At 50.1% G+C, this 25,859-nt stretch overlaps 1 protein-coding gene across 3 annotated transcripts; it reads right to left on the bottom strand.

Annotated features, from left to right (window-relative positions):
* Positions 1-356: 356 nt before the first annotated feature.
* Positions 357-25,246, bottom strand: PITX2 (paired like homeodomain 2). Of its 3 annotated transcripts, XM_032631718.1 has the most exons (6): positions 25,039-25,246; positions 19,843-21,252; positions 16,001-16,056; positions 15,396-15,533; positions 4,043-4,248; positions 357-1,623 (listed from the first exon to the last, which is right to left on the bottom strand). In XM_032631718.1, the coding sequence occupies exons 3-6, from the start codon at positions 16,044-16,046 to the stop codon at positions 1,060-1,062; spliced, it is 954 nt and encodes a 317-aa protein (XP_032487609.1). In that variant the 5' UTR covers positions 16,047-16,056; positions 19,843-21,252; positions 25,039-25,246; the 3' UTR covers positions 357-1,059. The 3 variants fall into 3 exon arrangements, with proteins under 3 accessions (XP_032487609.1, XP_032487610.1, XP_032487608.1); XM_032631719.1 differs by lacking the exon at positions 15,396-15,533; XM_032631717.1 differs by lacking the exons at positions 15,396-15,533; positions 16,001-16,056; positions 19,843-21,252; positions 25,039-25,246 and adding an exon at positions 5,103-5,683.
* Positions 25,247-25,859: the final 613 nt, after the last annotated feature.

Genomic DNA, 25,859 nt, shown 5'->3' with positions numbered 1-25,859 from the left:
CAAAGGAGTAAACTTGAGAGTCATTCCAAGCTAACGTACTTTCTAAATTTCTTTCCCCTTTCTTCTTTCCCTCTTATATTATTTGCTAGCAATAATGGAATCCTCTGGGTGTAAGCCAAAGAAAAATCTGGGAAACAAGACCAGACTTCGCAGCCACCCCCCCCTTTTTTTTTCTGAGAGTACCTCTTTTTTCTTTTTAGTTTCTGATGAATGACTATAATTTATTTCTACCAAATTTAAATAAGTACTGCTGCCTTGTGTATTTAACTAGGCAGGCAGAGGGAACTGGTTTGTTTAGTAAGCAGTGACTGAGAAACCCTGGCCAGGCGACAGAGGAGGGCAGAAAGAATCCAGACCAATTTGTATGCAGTATATTTTACTCCCATGAAATAAAACACATTTTTTTTCATATTTGCTGAAAAGTAAAACAATAATATTGTACGAAATGTTATACACAGGGTAGGTTGTACATAGCAGTTTCAGGAACATCATTGCATCCACCAGAGAGACTATTCTAAAACTGATATTCACACATTTTTTTATAATAATAATATGTTAGAAACATACAGTGTGGCATTTAGTATATACATTCCTTTGCTCGCAAGCAAAAAATCCTAATCGCTTCTGTATAACATGCTTTATTTTAAAGCCTAACCTTTAAAAACACTGTTGTGATATTACTAACAACTGCCTTTTATAAAATTAATTTGACATTTCGATATATATACATCCTTTCAGTCATTTTAATGTTAACAACGCTAAACTTAAAAAATAACAAGCTTATAGTAATGTTAAAATGTCATATCCAGTCAAACATTTGTGTGTGTCCTTGCAACTGTTGGAAATACTTTTTAGTGAAAGATGTCAGACATTGAGGAAATTCCTTTGAAATCAAAGGAGCTCTCTTTAATTCAGTGGTTTCCCTTTTTCTCTATATCTTCTCTCTCTCTCTCTCCCCTTCTTTAGTGCCCACGACCTTCTAGCGTAATTCCCAGTCTTTCAACAAGGGCAGAGCTGCCCTATCTGGCACGGTCCTAGAATCCCGGCGCAGTGCGCGGCTCACACGGGCCGGTCCACGGCATACTGGCAAGCACTCAGGTTGGACGCCGGGTTCTGCACGCTGGCGTAGCCGAAGCTGGAGTGCTGCTTTGCTTTCAGTCTCAGGCTGGCCAGGCTCGAGTTACACGTGTCCCTATAAACGTACGGAGGAGTCGGCGGCGCGTAAGGACAGGCGGGCGTGGGCACCGCGGAATTCAGCGACGGGCTGCTCAGGTTGTTCAAGTTATTCAGGCTGTTGAGGCTGGAGCCCGGGACGCCGGTCACCGCTGAGGGTACCATGCTGGACGACATGCTCATGGACGAGATGGAGTTGGGTGGGGAGAACATGCTCTGGGATGACAGGGGGTTGACGTTCATAGAGTTGAAGAAAGGGAAGCTCTTGGTGGACAGGGAGGCCGACGTGAGGCCCTTGGCGGCCCAGTTGTTGTACGAATAGCCCGGGTACATGTCGTCGTAGGGCTGCATAAGCCCGTTGAACTGCGGCCCAAAGCCATTCTTGCACAGCTCGGCCTGCTGGTTGCGTTCCCGCTTTCTCCATTTGGCCCGGCGATTTTTGAACCAAACCTGGGGGTGGAGGGCAAGGGAGCAAACAGACGCCACAGATCGGATTAGTAAAACCTAGATCCGGGAAAGCACCAGCAACCACCCCTGCTCGAACACAAACCCGCACACCCTCCCCGCCACAGTTCCCCCACCACCACCCCACTGCCCCATGCCCCCAGCTGCCAGAGCCCCGTCCCAACGCAGGGGGCCAGGCCGGTTCAGGCCTGCGAGCCCAGGCTCTGAGTTGCGCCACAAACCCCAGCACACCGCCTGGCGGCCTGCGAGTGGCTTATTCACTAACCCACGTCCTCCTCAGGGTCCAAAAACACTTACTGCAAAATAAACTCAGAGCAGCGGGCTTTCCGCCCAACCCTTCCCCGGCCACCTTGCAAACTTGCTTGCATTCCAAAGCCACAGTGATGAGGGCAAGGGGCTGGGAGGCCCGCTCTCTCTCCCACAACTCCTCCTCCCCTCTCGAATCTCCACCGCCGCCCCCTACTCCACGGAACGTGCGCCCTCAACAGGCGCCAGGCCACGACCCCCTTCCTCGCCTAGCAAAATAACCAAATAAAAAGTAAAAGACCACCTCCCCGACAGCTAATTAAACTCCACGAGCCTGGAGTGTAAATCTCCGGGAACCCGGGAAGAGTCGCTTTGCAGCCTTCCCCTCCCTTCGCTCCAGTCCTTCATACCCTCCGCCCACCCCAGGCCAGACCCGCGCGCCCGGCGCTGCTCCGGCCGGGCCCGGCCTAGTCGCTGGGCTTTGCGGGCGGCCGCCCAGCCCCGCCAGCCCCCACCCGTGTCCGGTGGCCCAGACGCAACCCCATTCTCAATCCACATCGGGCCCGCCCGTAGCCCCAGACGGCGGCTATTGTGTATTGGAGCAAGGCCTGACCCGAGATTTCCGAGCTGACACCGATGATGTTTCACATTACACATCTCAGCCAGGCCTAGCCATCTAATCCGCTTTTTTTTTTTCCCCTCCTTTTTCCCTTTCATTCTCGATTTCCTTTTTATCCCCCTTCCTCTTTGCACCCGACAGCTATAAAAAGGCCGCCTCACTGCCCACTCGGCTGGACAAGCAGCGGGCCTGGAAGGAGGTAGTCCCAGGGAGCCTGAGAGCAGCGCTGCGGCGGCAGGGACTTGGAAGGGACTGCTGAGGAGTCGGAGGGGGTGGGGGAGGGTTTTCCGAAGGATTCTGGAGACCCCATAGATTGTGTTTTCATTTTAATTACTTGCCATTTCTACCCTGGGCCGTCTAAACTTTGCCCAGGCGAGAGGAGTACGTGCGAGGCCCGATCCCCAGATGCGTGTGAGAGCTACGAAAAACTGACCTTGTGCAAAAAAAACACGCGGTCCGGGCCTGAGCCGTAGCTCTGCGCTGTTAAACTAAAACCATTTCCAACTTCAACCTGGCTCATTTATCCACTAGCACAGCCTCATTCCCTACACACATGCCACTCAGAGAGTGCCTTCGGTCTCTCGGCTTTGGGAGTGCATTTTGGTCTCATTTCATCATTATTGCTAGAGTGTTTTCTTCTGTTTTCTCAGCTCTAACTGGGGGCTCTTTTTCTATCCAGATCATTTTTTTTTTAACAGCAAAGCCTCTGGCTCCTGCTATGCTTGTTTTCTGCTTCCAGAATCCTAACAAATTTGGAGTTTTCCACCGACCAGCACAAACCAGGATATTGGGTAATTTAAGTTCATTTTTGCCAATCCATAAAGTACAGATTTGCTACAAAGGTAAGCCCTTTCTTTAATAAAACTATTATGATTGGGAGGAAGGGTGTGAGTAACAGTCTCCTGAGAAAAGATAAACCAAACCGAAAAGTCTTTCTTCTTTTCTTTCTAAGAGGACCGGCAAGGTAGCAGTTGTGTATTAAAACTGCTTCCGCAGATCACAAAACCAGGGGATAGGGTGTGGAAGAGATCTGAATGGCAGAAAAACCGCAAAGACTGTGTAAGGAGGGAGAGCAGAGGAGAGAAAGGGCCGGGCTAGGCCTGGCGCGGAAGTTTTCCAGGGAGGGCAAACCCCTGCGTGTCTCAGGCGGGTTTTCCTTGTTAAAGGCGCTCAGGTTGGAGCCTGTCCTCGGCTCCTGGCCTGGGACGGATCTTATTAGCGCTCGTCTGGCGAATACAAGCCGGGAACACAATGCCCTGTGTAGGGGAATGCACGCGGCCGCGTTTGGGAGCGCGCAGTGGGTCGGGGCGTGGAGCCGGAGCCGCTCCCGGCGCCTGCGCCAGGCCCGCGGCCAGTCTCGGAAGAGGGAGCTGTAACCTCGCAACTGGGGCCGCCGTGAGAGGCCATCTGCCTTTGCAAAGGCACCCACCCGAGCCCTCCCGGACAGCGCTGCCTTCCACACTCTCTCCCGGGCTACAGGGCCGGCATCCCCGCAACGCCCTCCCCGCTAGCCCTCCCAGCCTCCGTGAGGGCTCCTACCCGGACTCGGGCTTCCGTAAGGTTGGTCCACACGGCGATTTCTTCGCGCGTGGACATGTCCGGGTAGCGGTTCCTCTGGAAAGTGGCCTCCAGTTCCTGCAGCTGCTGGCTGGTGAAGTGAGTCCGCTGCCGCCGTTGCCTCTTCTTCTTGGACGGGTCTTCGGCGCCCACGTCCTCATTCTTTCCCTGCTGGCTCTTATCTTTCTCTGAAAACGAAACACACAGAGGTCCCCGTCAGCATGCCCACCTGCTACCCGCGAACGCCAACTGGACCAGGCGGCAGAGGCTGCGGAAGAGCTGGGCTGCCTGGCGGGGGAGGAGGGTGTGGAGCGGCCGCTCCGGGCCAGGGAAAGAGCTGCGTCTGCGGGGTGTGCAGACGTGAGTGTGGGTGTGTGCGCCCCACCGCCTCTCTTCCCCCAGCACCGCACGTTTTATTTACACGTTTATCTCACTGCGACGGCACAGTCATTTTTATAGCCTGTGCTTTCAGGTATATTTATAAGCTTCTGCGTGGACACACCAAATCTCCCGGGACACCCACACGCGCGCGTTTTACAGAACCCCCTCGTAAAAAGCTCAGATTTCGATGCGGTTTCGGAAGGCTAGGAAAAGTAGGCTTCGGAATTCGGCGAGGCACCCAAGTTCCTCTGCCCTTTAGGAAAACCGCCTGTTCTTCTGAGGCGTAGTTTCACGAATATTTTTCTAACAAGCGGAGCTTCTTGGTAGCTGAAAGCCGAGAGCAGAACAGGGGACGCATGGGGGCTCGGGGAGCGGCCTCTGAAGGTCTTCGAATGGAGATACTGGGATTTTTGTGACCCAAAAAACAGAAAGGAGGCCAGGGTCGGAATAGGGAGGGCGGCAGAACTGCCCGCGTGGATCGCGCCACCCCAGCCGGGCAGTCAAGGCAGAGCGAACGGGACGAGGGGTCAACACAACCCTGGCTCCAGAAGTTCTAAGGGGAGCGGGCTACAGGACCACTCCCACCACGCCTCCCCCAGGAGGGGCCGACTTCCTCGCGGGCGAGAAGGGCCGAGCGGCGCGGGGCCACGCGGCGCCTTACCTGCGGCCTCGGGGCTGGAGGTGTCAGAGATGGTGTGCACCTCCAGCCTGTGCTTGGAAGAGTCCAGGGAGCGGGTCTGACCGGGAGCCAGGACCGAAGCCATGGCCAGCGGCTGGGGATGGTGACAGGAGGAGGACGAGGAGGCGGCCAACAGCTTGGTCCCTGCTGCTCGGTGCTCCAAGTGCAGCGGGCCTTTCATGCAGTTCATGGGCGAAGGAGCGCGCCGCCCTACGAGTCCTGGGCTGCCGCCCGGCCGAAGCCCGGGCGAAGGAGCGCGCCGCCCTACGAGTCCTGTGCTGCCGCCCGGCCGAAGCCCCGCCGCCGCCGCCGCCGCCTGCTCCGCTTCCCGCTCTAGGCGCGGAGTTTCCTCGCGGTGGCCGCCGCGGGCAGAGCAGGGAACACAACCCCGGCAGAGTCCTCGAGCCGAGCCGTCCCAGTCCCCTTCGGAAGGCTCAAGCGAAAGGGTCCGGCGGCCGAAAGTCAGCGGGCCAAAGGAGACATGGGGATGTGGGTAGGAGAGCACGGTTCGGAGCGTCTTTGGGGAGCAGGCTTCCAAGCTCCAAAGCGAAACAAAAGTGGGCAAAGACCCCTTTCTTCCCTCCCTCCCTCCCTCCCTCCAGTACCCCTCCAATAAGGAAAGCTAACGCCGCCGTTTGCGCTCTGCCCGCCCCCGCGCGGCAGCCCTGACAGCGAAGTGTCAAGAGTGACAGGGACAGGTAGCTGTTATTAGATCTCCTGCGGCGGCGGCGGCGGCAGCGGCGCGGGCCTCTGGGCGCACCCTCCGCGGTGCGCACACGCACACTCCCTCGGGCGGTCGAGCTCGAGCCCGGCCTCGCCGCAGCTCAGGTCCCAGCACCCAGGCGAGCGACGGACCAGCTCTGCGGCTCCGAGCTTCCCTGTTGGCCTAACATCTTAAAACCAGAGGCGGGCTTCCTGGTGCCGAGACGTCACTCGGCCGCTGCCCTCCCCAACCCTCCCCGCCTCCTCCCAGACCCTTCGCCGGCTGGAGTGACGTGACTCCGCACCAATCAGGAGCCCCCGAGCCGCGACCGAGGGACAGTCCTGTCTGCACCTATCAGCTGTGCGGGGCCGGGCTAATACCTCGCTGTGCCCGCCGAGTCTACACCCGGCGGCTCCCGGGAATTCTGCTCCGGCCCGGCCAAAGACGATCCGGCTTTTAGTTCTGGTGGGGAGGTGGAAATATGCGGCTGGGAGTAAAAGGCTCGTCAGAAAGAAGCGGAAAGATCGAAGGCTGAGAGGTATAAGGATCAACAAGACACCCAGCCACCTTCCCCTCCTTCCTTTTGTGTCTCACTACATTCATTTCCTACCGAGAGGTGTTTTTCTCCCCCGTATGGAGAGGAGACATGCTACTTAAAACCAGAAAAATTTCAGAACACCAACAAATCACCTCTCCGATCTTAAATTTTCCAAACAGTCTGTCAAGTGAATGCTGCGGAGCTAATCTGAAGAAGCTTTACTTTAATTGCAAAGAAAACAGAGCCAAGAGAGGCTAATAAATTAGAAATCGAGAAGCAAATGGATCCGTCAAAAGAAAATTACCTTGACTTTAAACGAACAACTGTTTGGTGGTTCACTCTGGATTTACACAAGAATAAAAAGTCGCCTCAGATCACGTTCTCTGTAATGCTTATTAGTCCCCAGACAGAAAACACACAATAGACTAGAAACCCTAACCCAGCATTTTCAAAATGCTGAAAGCTTATCCATTCTACTTAACATTGATTAAGACACATATCCTAGAGCTTTCAAATTCCTTATACACTGTATTAAGCTCATCCTAGCCCGAGAGAGCCACGCTTTAAATTCAACTCTCTTGTTTACTTTGTTACCAGATTCAAACCCATAAAGCCTGTAGAATCAACAACCTTGAGCTAATTATATATAAAATATGCTTTAATGAATTTCCATACAATTAAGAATGTTGCCAAATAACCAATTTCAAGGATAATTTTTAAGTCATTTTCTATTCCTAGGAGCTCCAGGCTGTCTTGAATTGGTGGAGTCCAAGCAGGCAGAGGCAGTAGGTTGTGGGCAAAAGCCTAGGAGAACATTCAGCAAGGAAAAGCAAAGCCTTGTTCATTTATTTAAAACAAAAGGAAAAAACACCTTTGGGGACATCTAAATCTTTACAGCTCTATTTCCAAAGAAATTAAAGAAAGAAATTCAAAGTTATCATTCAAAATAATTTGTGAAAGTCCTTTTGTCCTCCGGCTTAGGTCAGCTGGAGAGCACAAACTAATCTCCCCTGGGTTTCTGCATTGACGATTGCTTTATTGTGGAGTTAGTGTTATCATCCCTGAATGTGTATTTGTTTGACATTACAGTCAATGATTTGCAACGCCAGTATGAGGTATCTTCAGAAAACTCCCTACTTGTCCTTGTTCCCAAGATTGGGAAACTTTTCAATCTGAGGCAGAGTGGACGAAGCAGACTACAAATACGTTTGTAACCTATGTGTCTCTCCTTTGCCCTGCTCCCGCCTCCCCCCCACCATATCTGCAACTCCTCCCCCATTTTAAACAAGCTTGAGAGCAGTCCAAGAACCAAATGAGAATTCTTCAGTCTCTCCCCAAAGTATCATGCCACTTTAAGAAGAATTTAGCTACAAGGAGGAACTTTCTTCATAGGAAGCTTTAAATCAGCATTTCTGGTTTTAACCTTTTATTCCAGTTAACCCCATTCCATGCATACACACACCTGCTTAGAGCAGAACACATCCTCATGTGACAGGTCTGCATTAGCTGAGGCTCATACATCCAGCTATATTAGGTCCTGAAATCTTATCACTAAATTATACATATTACATAAGCAGCCTGTTGGTAAAGAAGGTTAAATTAATTTACATTCTGCTCATTATCTGGTGCTTAAATGATGCATTTTATCCCTGAGATTTGGTGGAGAATCTCCTTCTCAGACCCCCCAGTGTTTCACCGAAGACAATGCTCTTACATTTGTAGTGGTTTTTAATCTGATAAGACACTAATTTGCTTAAGTCTTTTAAATAAGGGTTTTAAATGTTTCTCATCATTTTCTTATTGAATTTCCTCGAATTCCCCCAAGACCATAAAGTATATGTGTAAAGTAAATTATTTCCTCCCATTGCACTGCCAGCTGATGACCTATAAGTAAGTCAATATGAATCCAGCCCTTTTCTGCCCAATGTGCTTACTAATCATATTCTAGTATCTTCTCTTAAACCTCAGCATAGCTGCAATCCCCACAATACCATACACTCAAGCCTTCGTATCACAAAGAAACTCAATCACATCAAAGAATGAAAGATTCTCCTCCATAGTGAGCATACTTTTTTCCTTGTCTCTTCAACATTCAAACCCTGGAGTTGCAATTTTTGGTGGAGGCTCTGAGTGGTTTTCAAAACTCCTTACTCAGAAGAGCTGAGAAGCTCCACAGAGCCATGTAGATTTCTAAGCCCATCTCTCATTAAACCCATGGAATTTTGATTTAAGCTCTTTGGCTCTGTTGACTAACAGAACTTTCCTCAAGGCAAATACAGTATGAAGGACCTAAACCAGCCTCCAAAGTGGGTGAAAAATCCAAGGGCAAGTGACAGCTCCCCATAGTGCCAAAGTGTGGAAATGCTGGTGATCAGCCTGAAAGCCTAAAAAGATAAGGTATCTTAAACTATATCGATCCATTGCAAAGTCAAGTGGAGAATAAAGAAAGACAAATTACTTGAAGAACTCTGGTTAAGCAAAAATGAAATCATATATACATATGCATATATCTATCTATAGATAGAAATACACATACATAATATATCCCCCCCTCCCAAGAAAAACCCCAACTGAGCCAGGGAGGTATTTCTTTGCATTTTTCTAGCCAGAGTTTCAACTCTCTCCTAATCTTCTAATCACTTCACACACTCTGAGTTTGGGTGATACCCTTTCCAGCCCCAACAGCGTTCACTCCACCGGTGGTAGGAGTGCTCCAACATGAAAAGTCTAGATGAGGAAAAGCAAGTGTGTAGTGGGGAATGAAGAAACATTTTTCACTTAAAACTCTAGTGGTGGTGGGCAATTTTTAGATTTAATCTACAAAAAACCTGTGGGTGCAAATGTATAGGCAATACAGATGACAAAGGAGCTGGAAGTAAGGGAACCTTGGGTATTCTGTTAGTTCAGAGCTACTGTTACCCGCCTGTCCTCCACTCTTCTTTGACTGGTCCTAGAAATTACTATGACTTCAGCCTCCATCACAGAAATTGCCAATTCAGAAAAAACCCAGCATGGTCGGTTCAGGGAAGCTGGAGGTGCTGCACAGCTGCGGTGGGGAAAGGACAGGAAGCCGAGCGCGGCTTTGGGTTTTCCACTCAGAAGAAATCAGGGATCGTCTCAATCGGGTTTTCTTGCTTATTCTTTCAAAGAAAGACCCTTGAGGAGGGAAATGTGTGACACGGGGTCAGGCGTGTTTTGAGCTGGTATTTGCCACCGATTACCAGCCTTAAGGTCTTATTTAATTTCACACTCTTCAGGGTTAGTTGCACAAAGGCCCTCTGGCCATTGCGGAGAGAATGGGTTGGGTAGCGCCGCCAAACTCTCGGCTGTGGCGGCCGGGATATGAACTGGGACCCAACCAAGTGACCCTTGACTTCTGGAAGAAAAAAAAAAAATCTGTCCTCAAAGCTCACCTGGAAGATGGTTCAGTTAGATGTCTCCTTGCGCTGTCAGGCCGTAGAGGGGTGGTAGTCTCGCTCCCATCCAGGCCAGCTCAAGGACGAGACCCGCCCGGACTCAGGTCGGAGGCACGTGACAGGCGTGAGTGTGTGTATGCGTGAGCGTGCGGTGTTAGGCGCAGAGGTCAGAGGGAGACCTTGCACCTTGCCCGGTGAAGTGGCTCTGCCTCCCCTCCTTCCCCTGCCTGGCTTTTCTCTGCCCGCAAATCAAGCTGGAAAGGGCCCCTTCACTGTCCTCCCCCCACCCCAGTCACGAAGCCGAAGCACCCAGAAATTAAAGGCTTTATTGTGGCTGATTCCGCCTCCCCCATTCCCTAAATGGAATAAAAAAGTGCAGGTTTGTAAAAAGTGGCGGATTCTTTTCGGAATCAGAAGTCTGTAGAGGTACTGAGCAACATCCGCCTTCTCTGGGTCCCTGCAAATGGTCCCCATATTTCCATTCCCACACTGTGGCTTCAAGTTTGGGATAGCTGGCTGCTGGACGGTTCTCTTCACCCCACACTGGCGGGTGGAGAGAAGAGCGAGAGATTCGAGGGGGCTCGGGGAGGTGGGAGGACTACTGCAATCACTAAACCCACGTGCTGTAATGCCTTTTCACATCAGCCTGTTAATGCTACAGGTTTATTAGGCGCTCATTTAATCGTTGAACTGCAGCTAGTCGTGGAAAAGTAAAATAAAGAGAACGGTATATTTGTGTATAGAGGTAAGAGAGAGATAGAGGAATGAGATAAACATCAACATCTAGGTCCAGAGAGATAGAAATGACAAGGGACTGACTAAAGTTACTTAAAAAAAAAAAAGTGGATTGAAATGCTCCTCTTTCTCTTTTCTCTATTTTCCCTCTTCAGCTCATGTCCCGTCTCCCTTTCTATTTCTCTTGTTCCCCTTCTTTCTGTCTTCCTTCTCCCAGACATGCTGGTAGCTAACATTCAGCATTAGTTGTCATGGTGACCATAAATCACATAAATCCAAAAATACCCACCTATAATCTGAGATGAAGCTTTTATTTCCCTAGTGAAATAATATTTTAAAAACTGTCAGCTGACAAAAAAAAAAAAAAGGAACCCACCTCATTGTCGTAACCCAAGTAATATATTACTTCTAAAGGTTTAAATTAAAATGTCAGCCTGTTAAAAACATGCTGGGAGAATCTTGGGCACTCTTCATGTCACATCCTCACAATGAAGTTTACTGCATCACTCCCTATCGCTGTTTAACACATACACGTAATTTTGCCTGCTCTCTCTCCTTCTATTCATTTCTTCCCTCCCTTCCCAACTACCTTAGTCCTCACAGACTGTCTGCCTTAAGTTGTAAAAGAAAGGAGCGTCCTCAGGATCAGAAAGGAGCTCAATCCTTTGCCTGAGCCTTCTGAGGACTTTGTATGTTGGTCCTCTTTATCAATCACTTCCTTAAATGAAAGATGGGTGCCTTGGGGGAAAAGGTGCTGGTCAGGGCCACAATGGGGGAGACTTTCTAGAGGAATGGAGAAGAGAGAAAAGCGGAGGGAAGGACTGGTGGGGGAAAGACGGAGTAGTGGAGAACTGAGCGGGGCGGCCAGCTTCTGTGATTAAGTCTAGCCCAGGAAAGGTATGTATATTCTCCCACTCTTGCCTTTTTCTCCTGAGAGGAAACTTTCCCATTTGAAGACGCTGAGCAGGGGGGTGGGAGGAAGGAGGGTGGCGGCCGCAGTTGGGCCTTTTGTCTTCTACCTTGGGCTTGTTGTCTTTTGCCTATCTTTGGATTACAGGGTATTCGCCTAGATGAAGAGCCATTAATTACCCATTCAGTCAATATTAGGAAGACGACAAAGCTTTTTACATAGGATTAAGAAGACATCAGATTGTTCCATTAGTATATTCCTGCTCACGAATAAGCTTTCGTTATACATTTCCTTCTCCCCCGAGTCGCTCTAACAACTGCTGCATATATTAACAGCGGGCGGTGCGGGATGACAGCCGAGCCAGCCTCGCGAAACTTTGAGCGCGCACCGCGTCAGTACCGAGGAACACGACCTGTAAAGACTACTGTGCGGGCGGGAATCCGCTGGGACTGACTACTTTTGGACAACTTCCCCTCTTGGGAGGAAAAAAAACCCACACAGAAAGGAGAGGCAGCTTCTACCGATAAGCTGCAGATTTGGCGTGGCGTGGGGTGTGGGTAGAAAAAAAATGGAATTCTCCCCTTCCCCAGCTCCGCGCTTCCGGAGACCTCACGCCTCTGCGGCACGCCCCGGTGCCCTGACCCCTCTTCGCACTAAGAGCCCTCCACCCTTCTAAACACCCCACTTCTTCCTGACCGCGCTCAGGCCCGAGCGCCTCCCCACGCAGCACCATTTTGCCTTTTGCTGGAGGTGGTCTGGGCTGCTTTCGCGGTGCTCCTTGTGAGCGTTAAAATAGCTCTGTAACGGCGAAGGGAAACCAGGCGATTTGTTTTGGGGGGCGCGGGAGGGGATACATTAGGAATCCACGGTGTATGTGCTCCGCAAGCATTTGGTGATTGAGTGAATAGGGCTCTGCGGCCGCCAAGGCGGCGGGGGTTACCGCGGGTGCTCTGAAGAAGACGGGCACCCGGCTGCTTCCGCAGGAGACGGTGTGTGTCGCGGCGGGGCCTTGGAGTCCCTGTCCCTAGGGAAGGAAGTCTGCGCGCACCAGAGGCCCGGGTCGAACACTTTCAGCCCAACTGCTCTGCCGAAACGATTTAAAAATTAATGGCATTGCTGGGGGAGGCCCGGCGAAGGTACCCGCCCCAGGTCCGGTCGCGAAGCCAGGCGCGGGGACCGAAAGGCGTTAGCTCGGTTGATTACAGCTGCGAATCCAGAGCCACGGCCCCTAAACTTTAAAGGTATTGACAGGGGAGGATCATTCCGTCCTCTTCCCGAAGGCGAAGACAACTTTTTGAGTTCCTCCAAACGGAGCTCCTTTCGGGACACCCAAAGCGAGGAAAAGCCAAGGACCTCTGTTCCAGGGGGATGTTCTAAGCGGGCCTCTGCCCCTTCTGTGTGGGGGATGCTGTTTAACTTGTCAACTCTTCCTCTCTTCACCTGCCATACCTAGCCACCCCACTCTTCACCCTCTCTCAAACCCCTGGCTTTAGGGGATCTTCAGCCTACTCCCTGCCCCCTCCCGTTTCGGGGTTCTAGCCAGGCTGTGGGTATCAAGGGGATGGGGACTCGCTTGCGATGGGACGCAGAGGTCGGGCCTCCCAGAGGTCGACACCGTCAACTCCGAAAACGTTTTCAGTCTTCAATGAGGACACCGTGTTTTGGGGGGATGAGGGAGAATAGTGCCAATAATAGAATAGCATGGCCCTTTTCGAAAATCGCATGTCATTGTAAACACTTTTCTTTTTAAAAGCAAAAAAAAAAAGCAAATAAATATTATAAAAAATTAAGGAGAAAAAATCATTTTTCTCTTTCTTTCCTTCTTTCTTTCTTTCTTTTTCTTTTCTTTTCTTTCTTTCTCTCTTTCTTTCGCAGGCTGTCGATAGGAGATTGCATATTCCATAAGTTAAATTTACTTCTACTCAGTAAAGGGGACTCTGGCAACCTTCCTTCTATGGCTTTGCCCACTCGTGTGTGACATTTTTGGTCTAATCCCATTCCCTAAACGCCAATAAAATCAAGATTTTCAGCATTTTTCCTATCACGTGTCTCTTCTTAATTAATGGCATTAAACATGTTTGGGCAGCAATTTTCCTCTTCGGTCCAAAAAGTAGAAAACAGACTATTAGCTGTGTGGGGAAGAGCCTATCCCTGCACTAAAATAATCCGGGCCTGAACATAATGGTTAAGAAAACAATCGTTTGTTATTTCTAGCTCTTTATTTGTTTGCTAATTACCAAAAGCGAACGCCCAGGAGCGCCTGCCTGAACGGTGACAGGAGCAGACAGGACTCACCGGCTCTCTGCCGCCCCTTGCCCACCTAGGAAGCCCCCATCCCACCTCAGGCTTCCCCTCCAAGGGGTCCTAAGCTCTCGTGGAAGCCACCTGTCCTCAGAAACCATTCCTGGGGTCAAGAAAACACTGGATTGGGGTGGGGATGGGAGGAGACATTTTGCATCTCTCGGCTCCCAGCGCTGCGAGAAATGTCAACCTCGGCTGGGCCGCGGTCGGCCCGCGCTGTGCGAAGCGAGACTGGGGAGCTCCCCTAGCCTGGCCGGAGCCGGCGCTGAACACGCACAAAGCATTTTCCCCGGGAGTCATCGCTGCTCTTGATTTTTAACCATATCCCAAACATACTCTGGTGTAATAATTTATTTTTACGACCGATTATCAAACAGAAGAAGAATTTAACACAATCTTAATGACAGAAATCACCCGACGTTATCTCTACATGGCCCCATTTAACCCCATGGGGTTAATCCCGGACAAGTGAGCGTTTAACTGGCCCAGCAGGAGGACTTAGCGATATTGCGCGGTGTCGAGGCCGTTGTGCTCCACGCCACTTTAGACGTTTTATTCCAACAAATGATGCTTTTCTCTCCGATTCACTGGGAAGCCCAGTGCGGGGCTTTTGTTTTCTTCTCGGTAATACGGTTTGTTTACTTGGCGGGGGGTCCCAATTCGCTCCCCTCTAGCACACATTACATTTGTATCCTTACACTTTAATCCGGAAAGAGGGGGTTAGGGGCCGAGGACTGTGAGGGCTTTATCTCCTCACGTTATCAAAGGTCAACAACCTCCTAAGGATAGGCACTTATTTATTAAGGGGCCTGGAAAACACGGAGAATAGACGAACGGTAAATTTGAGTTTTTCATGTATTCCAAAGGAAAGGTTGTCCTCTCATCCCCTCTCTGTCTCTCTGTCTCTCTCTGTCTCTGTCTCTCTCTCTCTCTCTCACACACACACCTAAAAGACACGTTTCAATTCAACAAGATCTGTGCGTAGGAGACGTCTTAAGTTTGACACAAGCCTGCACACTCTGAGCAGCAATATCCCTTGCCTTGTCCAGAGTGAAACCGATCAACCACACTACCAAAACCCGAGATCCCGCAACCAGCACAACAGGTAGGTTCGTGTCGACAGGGGCACCCACTCCATTCCACCCTCGGCTGCTGCGCGCAGTTGCTGCCCTCAGGCTCTGCAGGGTTGTTGTCAGCTCGCCGCCGGGGCGAACCTACGCCAGCCCGAGCCTCGCGTGCTGGCCTTCCGCGGTAAACCCCGCGCCCACAAGCCGGGGAGGGGCGCGGCCGAGGGCCGTCGGTACGGGGTGGGCCCTGCCGCTGCTGCATGCAGTGGGACGTGGTGAGCGACAGAGGTCGCTGTTGGACCACTTTTCCACGCCAGCTAGCGGCACAGAGGTAGGTTGGGGGTGTGCACAGATCAGGCCACACATCAGGAGATGATCAGGAGAGAGCGAGAGGGAGAGGGAGAGGTGATGGGTCTCAGGAGTGCAGTATAATTTGGGGAAAGGAATTAACGTTCCTTGGACGGCTGCTTCCCATCCCAACCAGAGGCCAAGTTCCGAGCAGGCGCGCCCCGTCTGGCGGCCTCGCCTGCGTGCGCCTCACCCGAGCCCCAGAGGACCGGAGGCTGGTGCCCAGCGCGCGGCCTGCGCCTCGTTCTCGGCCTTACCATTGGCGCCGGGATGCTGCCTCGGGAAGAGCTTGCTGCTGGCCCCCTCTTTCCGGCTCTCGGGGGAGTCCGTGAACTCGACCTTTTTGATTTCGGAGTCTTTGGGGAAGAGGCATTCAACGGCCGCCGGCTGCACGCCTGGGCCACGCGCGCCAGCCCCACGTGCCGGGAGAGAGACGCCCCGGATGGCGGCGGAAAGTAGGGGGGGTCGAGGAGGGTGGGAGAGGGAGGCAGGACGGAGGAGAAAGAGGGACAAAGAGCAAAGACCCAGTTAGAGGAAAGAGCGGAGGACACTCCCGTCTCCCGGACCCTCTGGCAACCCGGCGCAGGGCGACGTTCTCTCTCCGCGCCTCCCCGGCTGCCAGCAGCTCCCGTCGGGAGGCGGAGGCCCGGGGCTTCGACACGCGGCGACAGGCTCCCTCTCTATCCACAACCCCCAACTGGGAGAGGCCACCGGCGTCCTGGTTCTGATTTCCTTCCTGCTCTGGCCGGCCCCTCCGGGAAGCGCCCCTCGCGCGGCCTCGCCACGGGACCAGTGCCCTCTCGCCGCCCTCGCGTGTCGCGGTCTCCCGTCGGGTGACCCTGGCGGAAGAAACGACTCTTACCTAATTGCACACACGCCGACACTAGTTTGCGGCAGTTGGTCTCCATTCCCCGTTATCTGCAAAACGGAAGAGAAGGAGGGCTGTGAGAAGCGGCGGCGGGCGAGCGCGCAGGGCTCAAAGCAGGCTACCTGTGGGGCAGACGACTTCTACACTAGCTATTAGGCGCCTAGTCTGTGCTAGGTTTCAGGCGTGTTTCTGGAACCTGACAGTGTCTGGCAGCCCAGCCTCATTCCCACCCTTGCCCCCGGTCCAGGACATCTGAATGTTTACCAAAGAGGGGCGGGGGAATGTGCCTCCAGAGTTGCAGCAAATGGGTCGAGGAGCTCTTGGCCGATCAAGTCACCGTGTTCTGGGAACCTAGGCTGTGGAACTACTCACAGGGGAGTCTGTGTCAGGAGTTAAAAGCCCGTCTGAACACGAGGACAACCTTAGCAGATACAAAATTTGGGGATGAGTGAAGAGGACTTTCTCCTTGGAGAGTTGCACGTGAAGGCCAGCACAGTGGCTGTCCGTTAGCTGAAGCCTAGTAAACATTTATAGAGTGCCAGAGTCAACTTGTTCCTGTCCTAGATAACAGTTCCCCTCGATTTTCTGTAATTCTGAAATGAACAGGACTCCCTAGGCCTAGGGTGCTCCAGGAGCGAGCTGGCTTCGGGCCTCTCATCCATCAGGAGCCACTTTTCCATATTTAGCCACACTTTGCCCTGGAGATACTCACCCGGCCATTTATTTACCCTAAAGTATGATTTAAGATCACAGAGCAGGGGAACGGGGTGAAGTGACTGAGATTGAGGAGAGCGTGGCAAACGTCCCCCGAAGGGTTTACTGCCCGCCGAGGACAGAGAAATAGCTCTGAGAGACCGGCTCCTCCAGTTCTCCCCCTTCTCCTCCCCGGCAAACCAGATCTCCAAATTTCCAGCCACAACGCAGCGAGCCAAGCGTTTAACGTGCGCCCCCTTCTCCGCTACGAGCAAACCGGGAGAGGTGGGTGGCGAGGGGCTCTGTCGGGGTGGGTAGAAGAGCCGCGGCTGCTTTAAAGACGGAAGAAAAGAAAGGTGCCCGCTCCTCAGGCCCCTTGGATCTCGGCGCCTGCCTCGCTCCACGCTACCCAGGGTACGCCGGCGGCGGAAGGGCCCACCTCACTCAGGGCTGGGGCTGGGGGGCGGGCGATACCCGGCTGCGCAAGGGGCGGAGGCTGGGCAGGGAGCTGGGGGGTCTGGCTCTGGCGGAGTCTCATTTCCCGGCTCCTCGGCCTCTCCTGGAAGGAGCCGGGGCCCAGGGGCCTCTGGCCAAGGTCGCTGCCTAGAGGAGGGGCTGCCCCGCGCGGCGGCGTGGGGCTCCAGGGATGGGGACCGCCAGGCGGTTCCCCCACCCGCTAGCCTGGACGCGGGCGGGGGCTCTGCCGATGCTTGCGGGCCCGGGGGCCCAGAAGTAGCAGTTTGGCGGCTCCAGATTTAGTGATTCTGCAGTAAAATCACAGGATTAGTCCCTGATTGAGATGTCTGTTCATGAGATATTACAAAATTCATTATCACAGCTTTCTACTAACTCGATATGAAGTAACACAGATGGGATTTTATTAGTCCAGACTTCAAATGTTTACTTATGATAATTTCAGGGGAAATTTGCATGTCATCATCATTTCGATAATCTTTTTTTTTTTTTTTAACTTCTGAATTGGCTGCATTATTAGCCGGTAGCCAGAGCTTTGCAGATGGTAACTGCAAATAGTTTTTATTTTTTTTAATAGTAAAATATACAAGAGAAAAAATCGGGTAGCTCAGTGTAAAGTCAGTCAATTATTACACATTCTCCCCCCAATCCCAAGCTTCAGTGCTGAAGACCAAACAAAGCAATACAAAACAAATCTTCAAGAACTCCTCTCTAAAGACTGAAAAGAAGGTCAAGGCGTGTTTCTTAGCTCACTCCTACATGTCCTTATGACTTGGGGATTTATTTTGCAGTCAAAATGAGTCCTGAAACCTGCTTTTTTTTTTCTCCTTCATATAATGACCAGGCTTACTAGATGAATCGAGTCTAAATATCTGGGGAAGGTAATTTTTAGAAAGAGACCTCCAATTCCTGCCTGCTGATCCTTAAACTTGCCCTGTCAAGGCAAGTCTTACAAGACAAATTTGGCTGCCGGATTTAGAGACTGGCTTCAATGGCTAATCTCACAAATTAAGATGAGCAACTTTTCCCGTTGGGAAGTTGTTCTCACCCCAAAAGTTCATGTCCTGCTTGGAATGTATACGCCAGGCAATCTTGTTTTGGCCAACGTGAGTTTTCTATTGTGAGCTTACTAAAAAGCACGACACAGCTAATGGGAGCGCCCTGAGCCACTCTGGCTAAGGCAGGCAGGCAAGCCCTAAGGAATAAAACAATTTACTTAAAAATTATTTCTGCTGACTGCCATAAGCTGAAATTGCAGGAATGAAATATAGTCCTAATAATTCCACATCCTTTCACATTTCCCTCCTTTCCATTCAAGTTGTTACCCTATAACAAAATCTTTAATGGAAAGTTTAAAAATAAACATGGCAAGAACATATGTTTTCAATGAACTAAATTAGTGAGATTAGTCAGTAAATTAATTTGCAGTGGGTAATCATTTAAGGAAATTAAAATACTGCTTAACATAGTTCTGTATTTTAGCAGTTTAAGCCTTCTTTTAAACCAATTAATATCGATGCTTCAGGAACACTTGAGGAAAAACATGCTCAACTTGAGGAACAAAGCACCTGAATAATTTAACTGTAGTTTTTCTGAGCTAGAGCAAAACATGCCATAAATGAAGTAGCTATTTCATTTTTAGGGAAGGTTTGATTGTTGAAACCTTGTATGCTTATTTTGTTACATCAACAAAAATCCTCAATCAATATTGCTTAAGTGCTTTGTTTCCTTGACATAACTGGTATTTGAATTTTTAGATGGATTTCCTCCAAAATGATATTAAAAGCATCTTTAATTCTTATTAATGGCTTAAAAAGAATGCAAGGAAATCTCTCAAAATCAAATTTTTCATAAAATATTTTAGAATGTATGAATTCCTATATTATTTTAATTCATGATAGTAAATTTCTTTAAAATTTTAGTTTAGTAAGACATGCTACTTGCACAAATAGAAAAAAAGAGTAAAATAAAAATCACACTATCCTATGATGGTTTGATTTCTAAACTGCTTAGGAAAGTAAAATCATTAAATTGTAATAAAAAGAGAAACATACTTCTCAGATTTAGAATCATAATTTTTTTCTTGCTGGACGGTTGGAAAACAGTCCTCTCCCCTGCACCCATTTAAAATGTATCTCCTGAAGTGCAAGATTGGAATTGACTGGTAATCAATTTAAAGGATTTATAATCCGAAGTAATTGTGTGAGCTTGGCATTCAGGCCTGGCTCCCAGGTAATTCGCTTGGGCCTGAGAGGTCACTCACTGCCAGTTAAGATGGAATCTTTTTCCAATTGGTAACAATGGGAAGGGGGCTAATCTTCCAATAGCTGAAACTTTGTACAGAGCCCTTTATCTTGACAATGCTAATCCTCAGTTTGAGGATTTGTCCCTGTAGTGTTGGCACCAAGATTTAAGGGAAGATACCTCCTTTTAAATGCCAGCCATGGTCTCGCTTCCCACTCGACTTCAGCACCCCGTAGATTGTTAGCGTCTGTGACTGGGGACGAAAGGAACAGGGCTTTGCGAGGTCTGTTTGCCAACTGCGTTACCTCGGGGGAAAGGCAGCCCCAAGAGCCACAAATCACCTACGGTGAAGATTCTCCAAAGTGGAACAAATTTCCAAACTCGCATTATCTCACATCCCTGTGGGAGAGACGGCCTCCACTTACCGGCTACCGGGAGAGAGCTGCTGTCTCCGCGTCCCGCCGCGTCCCGGAGAGATTTCCAGCGAACCGAGGCACGGGCTGCACCGCAAACGCCCGAAAGCCGGGCCGAGAGGGCTGCGAGGCTCCGGAGGGCGCCGAGTTCCGAGGGGGTCCAAGAGCGCGCAGTGGCCTCCGGAATCTAGCCGTCACTGGCCGTTTCTTTCTGCTCTTCTCCAGCTTTCTCGCTCGCTCTCGCACTCTCTCTCCCCTCCCTCGCTCTCATCCCTCTCTCTTCCCTCAGCTCCGACTCCGTGTGGGGAGTGACGTGACGTCAGCAGAGATTCCACCAAACTCCACTGCACAGTGGCGGGCTGGAGGGCGGGCGGGCAGCCGAGCCGGCAGCGCGGCGGGCGATCAAGGGGCGAGCGCAGCGCTTGGGCGAGCGCGGGGGGAGCCCGCAGGGGCGACGGGAAACGGGGCAGGGGATAGAGGTGGAGGCCGGCGGGCCGCGGAGTCGGGAGCTGGAGAAGGAGCCGGGAGAGCGAAACAGGAGAGGGAGCCGGGCAGGGCGCTTAGACAGAAGCCGACTGAGCCGCAGGCGCAAGCACTCCCACTGTGGAAAGGAGCACAAGAAGGGAGGATGGGAAGGAGGAGAAGAAAAAGGAATCTGCGCCAAACCGGGAGCTCTAATAAATCAGAGGGGGAGCGCAAGGGCGTCGGGGAGACGGAAACGTACTCCTGGGGGGTGGGGTGGCAAACCCAGACGGGTAGGGAGGAAGGGATGGAGAAAGTGGCCCAAGAAATGGAACAAAGAACAGTGTACATGGGTTTATCTGGGGGCAAGGCTTGTGGGGTGTGAGTTTGAACGTGCCTGTGTGACCTTCTTTCAGGCCTGCAGGGTTGACGAAAGAAGTCATAGAAACCAGGGATTGCGGGGGAGACTGGAGGCTGGAGAGAAGGCAGGCGGGGTGGGGTGAGAGAGGATGACTGAGGAGATATTTGGAAAAGTGGGGATGAGCGGGGGGTCGGTGGGGTGACTGGGTTTGGGAAGAGGGTGGGAGAGAGACAGCGAGAAGGGAGCGAGCAAGGCTAGTCAGCCGGGGGAGGCCGGGATGCCTGGCCCAGCACCACCAGCCGGGACACCGGGCCCGAGGTCAAGGCGGGTGGACCAGACGCGCAGCACCCGGTGTTGGCGCGCAGGTGGGGATGGCCGCGCACTGACCAGTGTGCACGAAGGGATTGCGCTGGACGAGGCTCGGGTGTTCACTGAGTCTAGAATTTCCTCTCCTGTACCTACACTCAACAAGTTCACTCCGGGTCACGGCTATCTCATTTTTTAAAATGACGAGGTTAAGGTTCCTAGGGAGCATGGTATTAAATTGCAAGGGATGATGGTGGGGGGGAAGGAAGCTCCCCTCAAATCAACATTTGCTCCTAAAAATCGAAGAACGTGTGAAGTTAGAGGGGTCACCCTCCCGCCCAATCCCGAAAAGTGTGCCCTACTTTTAAACCCTGATTTTCCGATTTCCAGCAAGAGCTTGTGTTTTGGTAGTGAGAGGATATTTTTGCTCTGTCCTGCCTTTGAGTGGAAGGACTTTTAAACACGATTCGCCTGGAAGACCAGGTGCGAAGGCTTCTGCCAGGCATATTGGACAAAGTACTTTTAATCTCAAGGGCGTCCTGTTAATGTATGTTTTTGGAAAGTGTTAGAAAACAGCCATAGCTCCCAGTTCTGTATTCCCACCAATATTATTTCCTGCATAGGAGCAAAACTCAGCCAGGCCTGCCATTAGAGAGTCCCCGCCTTTTGGTCCTCAAGAGAGGATAAAATGCCCTGTAAAAGTTGTATTACTCTTCTTAAATCAGTATACCAAATCTCATAATTTTAAGAAAATATAATGACATTGAGGGAACGTGTGTGAAATGTATACATTTTTGAAAGCCTGGCATTCAAAATAACCTAGGTCACCATATAGGTGCTGGGCTTTTCCTACATTTGGGGGCTGTCTGGAACATGTTATGTGTTTTCTTGAATTACTCCATGTTTTGAATTCATTTGAGTTAGCAGTAAAAACAGGCAAACAAACTCGCTCAATTTGTTTTGAGTGCTAAATCCCTTCACTTTGAAATAGCTAACAGTCGACAGATGGACTCATTTTATGGAACGGGTTAGCCTCTTCAGCCACGAAGAAAACTGACGAGAGGTCTACATTTTTAAGCCATTTCTAACCTCCACGTAACATCCGTGAAAACTCAAACTTTCTCTCTTTACCGGTGGAAATTCAAGACAGTTTTATTTAAGGGGAGAGAAATGAGGGGGAAATGCCCACGTGCTGTTTTTACTTTTATTTCTCCTCTGTCTCTGAGAATTTCTATTTCTGGTTTCTGAAATCTTGCTGAGGCAAGAAAATCAAATTTCTTCAAGTCCCACGACTGAAATCTAAGGTCACAGCATACCATATAATGTAGTCCAAGAAAAACATTTTTGTCTCTGCCCATCAAAGACTTTTGCTGCCTCCTCAGCCCCCTGAGTTATGGGTTAAATGTCTCCCTCCTTCTTTTCTTTTCATTTTATAGAGATTAAGAGATGCTCGGAGCAGAACAGCCTCGCCTGCATCTGGAGGCGAGGATGAGGCATCTCACGTAAAAGTGGGAAAAGAGTGAGAAAACCGAAGACGGGAAGATTCAGAGACGCGCAGAGAGACAAGGGAAAGAGAAAGGGACCGCGCTGCAGAGACGCGCAGATAAGCGCGTGCCCCCTCCTCCCCCCTTTCAGGATTCAGAGGTTTGCAAACCAGGGCTGGGATGGAGGGGCTCCGGGAAGCTCACATTCCCCTCGTCCCCCTTCTGTCTGGAGTCTCGCCCGCCAGGGGCTGGCTAACCCCAGTCCCGGCCGCCGCAGACACCGCGCGGAGCTTTTGGGTCCTCGCCTCGCCCAGCGCCAGTGCAGCTGAAGTGAGCAGCTGGTGGGAAATGCAAATGGCTCCTGGAGAAATAGAAGTTACAGAATGATTCTCATTCCCTCCTCGAGTGTGTGGAAGGAGCTGGACATACGTTTCACGCTCCTAATCCTTCTTTTACATTTTTAGTCATACTCCTATTAAACAACTAATTAATGCCCAGAACCACCAGGGAATACATTAGGCATGCAGCGGAGAGGCAGGGTGCTGGGGGGCTACAGACCACCAAGCTGATTTAAGACGTGGATTTCAGGTTTTTCCCTCTTCAGAGCAGAAATGGAAGAGTGGGCTGTGGCGATTGTATTTAGATTCCGATTACTTGAAATTAGAAGGGGGTGGAGGGAGCGTCCAACCAAAGCAAGCAATTCCCTGCCTTGCAGATGTAAACAAGATTGTAGCATCAAAGGTACCAGCTCCTTAAGGGCCAGATCGCCTGGCTGGGAGCCGGGTGTGGGGAGACACTGGCCTTATGTATCAGTGAATTTCGAGGATGTTACACTTTTACATAAACAACTCCGGAGCCGATCGCCTGGTGAGACTCACTGTTCTAGAATATCTTTAAAAAAAATTTTTTTTTCCCGGAAGTATATATTCTTTTTACTTTTCCAAAATTTTGAACTATGTCTAAAGATAATAACCTTCCAGTAAACCAGTGCACTGGCCCATTTCCCCCAGCCATTCCTTCTGTCTTTTTGATGATTAGATTTAATGTGTGTGGGACACAGAGGATTAAACATAGCACACCGCCCCTCCAAATAAATTAGCATAGGAAGAGTGGTGCTGGCTACATGGGGTTCCGAAAATTTTTGTGAGATTCTGAATTATGCCCCTCCCTCTAATGTTTTGAAGCCAGTGACAGAACTGTTAGAATAGAATCGAATTGTGAGGCTCAGAGAGGACATAGCAGTTTGTGATCAAAACTCGGCAAAACCGAGGACAGATGTGGGGCGGCGACATCCGTCACCTCACTCTCACCCAAGAGTTAGGATTTGGGAAAGGTACAGTATTATTTTCAAGCCCGCCTGTGACTGCCTGCGTGCTACCATTTACTTTCTTCATTCTGGATTATGATTTCAACCCTGGCAAGCAATTTCCCCAGCTCCTTATCTGACAACAAGAGAGTATGTAAATACCAATGGCTAGAGATGTTTAACTGCCTCAGACATTATTGATTTGTTGGCTGTTCTAAATTTTCTTCCCAGTCCAGGTCTTGTTTCCGAATTGTCTATTCAGGCGGCTTGAGGCGTCCCTCCGATGCTACAATACAATACTTTTTTAAAAGGCATTTAAGATGAACCAATTGATTTGCATATAAATTAAAATTACTATGCGTTGCCTATTCTGGTGTTTTATAATCATTTCGAAATTAGTACTTAACCACTTGAGCTAAAAGAATATATAAATGTCTGTATTGACTCACTAATGAATTACCTAATTAAAACGTCTCCTCCTGATGTTGGGCTCTGGAAAGCTTGTTAAATCAAGACATATTAGGGACAGATGAATATTGGAAGGGTAACAGACCAAGGTCTGGAACTCAGAACGGAGTTTCCGGTGACCCCAAGCTTTAATTTTGGAGTGCTGGCCCTTTTCTGTTGTTAATGATTTTGTGCTTGTTTGTAAATAAACGAAGTGGAAGAAGCGCTCCGGAGGCCGCGATCGCTCTGGCCCTTTGCTCTGACAGGACCTTCCAGCTCTGACTTAGAAGCGCTCAATCCTGGGAGAAGCTGGGCCAGCCCGGGAGGTGTGTGGCCCCGCGGGCGGCCTGGCCAGCCTGCTCTTCTCCTCCTGACTCTCCGGCTGGCTGGTGAACCGAAGCAGCGCTCTCTCCGCCTGATCCGAGAGCTGGAAGTAGAGCCGACATTTAATAGATATGCTAACTGAGCACTTACCTTCGTCCTGAGAATAGGAATAAAAGGTAGCTCTTCTTAAGAGAGGCGGTGCAAAGGCACGCTAGGAGTTCAGAAAAGGCTAGCAGCGGGAAATCTGTAGCCTGGGGGCTCGCCAACATCCCCTTTCATTTCAAGCACTTATTGATTTGCTGTTGTCATCTTTGGCGACGCAGAAGGACACTTGAAAGAATTTCTGATGGGGCTCTGATCTGAGAAAGGAGGTGACCTGCCCAGGCTCTCACCAAATTCTTAATTACCACATCAGCTGCTTTTTTTTTTTTTTTTTTTATCCCCCATCCTACCTCCTTCCCCCGTGGCAACTGAGTTTGCTTATCCTGAACTTTTTAATTACTCAGGAACTTCCTTACCTCTCACTGGCTTCCCTTCTGCAGCAGTTTTCTATTCGAATCCCACCCCCCCACCGCCCCCCATGGTAGGGTCTGTATATTGATCCTTCTGACCTTTGGCACATCTGGGCCTTCCACAATCTCTCAATCTTTTTAGATTTGAGGTTGGAAGGCTCCACCCTCTCCACTATGTGCACATACTCAGAGATACGAAAACTTACACAGACTGTCCTCAAACCCAGGGGATCTAACAGATGTTCTCTTTTCAGTTGTCTCTTGAAATCTGAAATGCCTGCCTGATTTGAACTTGGATACCACTCTCTCTCTCTCTCTCTCTCACTCATTCCTCTTTCAAAGCTGTTTGAACAATTGTGCACATGTGCTGGCAACATCTCCACCTACAATCTTTACCAAACTGTAAATAAAGAGGAACTCATGCAGTAGATTGGTATACAGATTGCTTTAGTAATCAGAATCCCCAATTTCAGGATTCCTCAATCAACTCTGGTTATCATCTACGTTGAATCATTCCAAGCAGGAGACCCACAGGAACCTGCACTGTGGAGCAGTGGGTAAAACCACAGTAAAAAGAATAATTTTAGGATCATTTCATTAGAATGCAAATTAGGTTTCTGGGTTCTGTTTGTAACCACTTAGTTTCAGTATATGCAGAATTAGGAAAAATATGTCAACATGGTTATTGGCAATAAAGAGGAGGAATACCTTGGTCTCATCAGTGAAAAGAAGACCCACAAAGTCTACAATTTTCAGTCATTCATTTCATTTATAATAATGGGAATAAATAAGACATAAACTCCCTTGTATATTTTATGTACATCAAT

Source organism: Phocoena sinus, chromosome 5 (assembly GCF_008692025.1).
Source record: "Phocoena sinus isolate mPhoSin1 chromosome 5, mPhoSin1.pri, whole genome shotgun sequence".
NCBI classification, from domain to species: Eukaryota; Metazoa; Chordata; class Mammalia; order Artiodactyla; family Phocoenidae; genus Phocoena; species Phocoena sinus.
The sequence above is the reverse complement of the archived record's forward strand: the minus strand, read 5'-3'. Positions and strand labels throughout refer to the sequence as shown.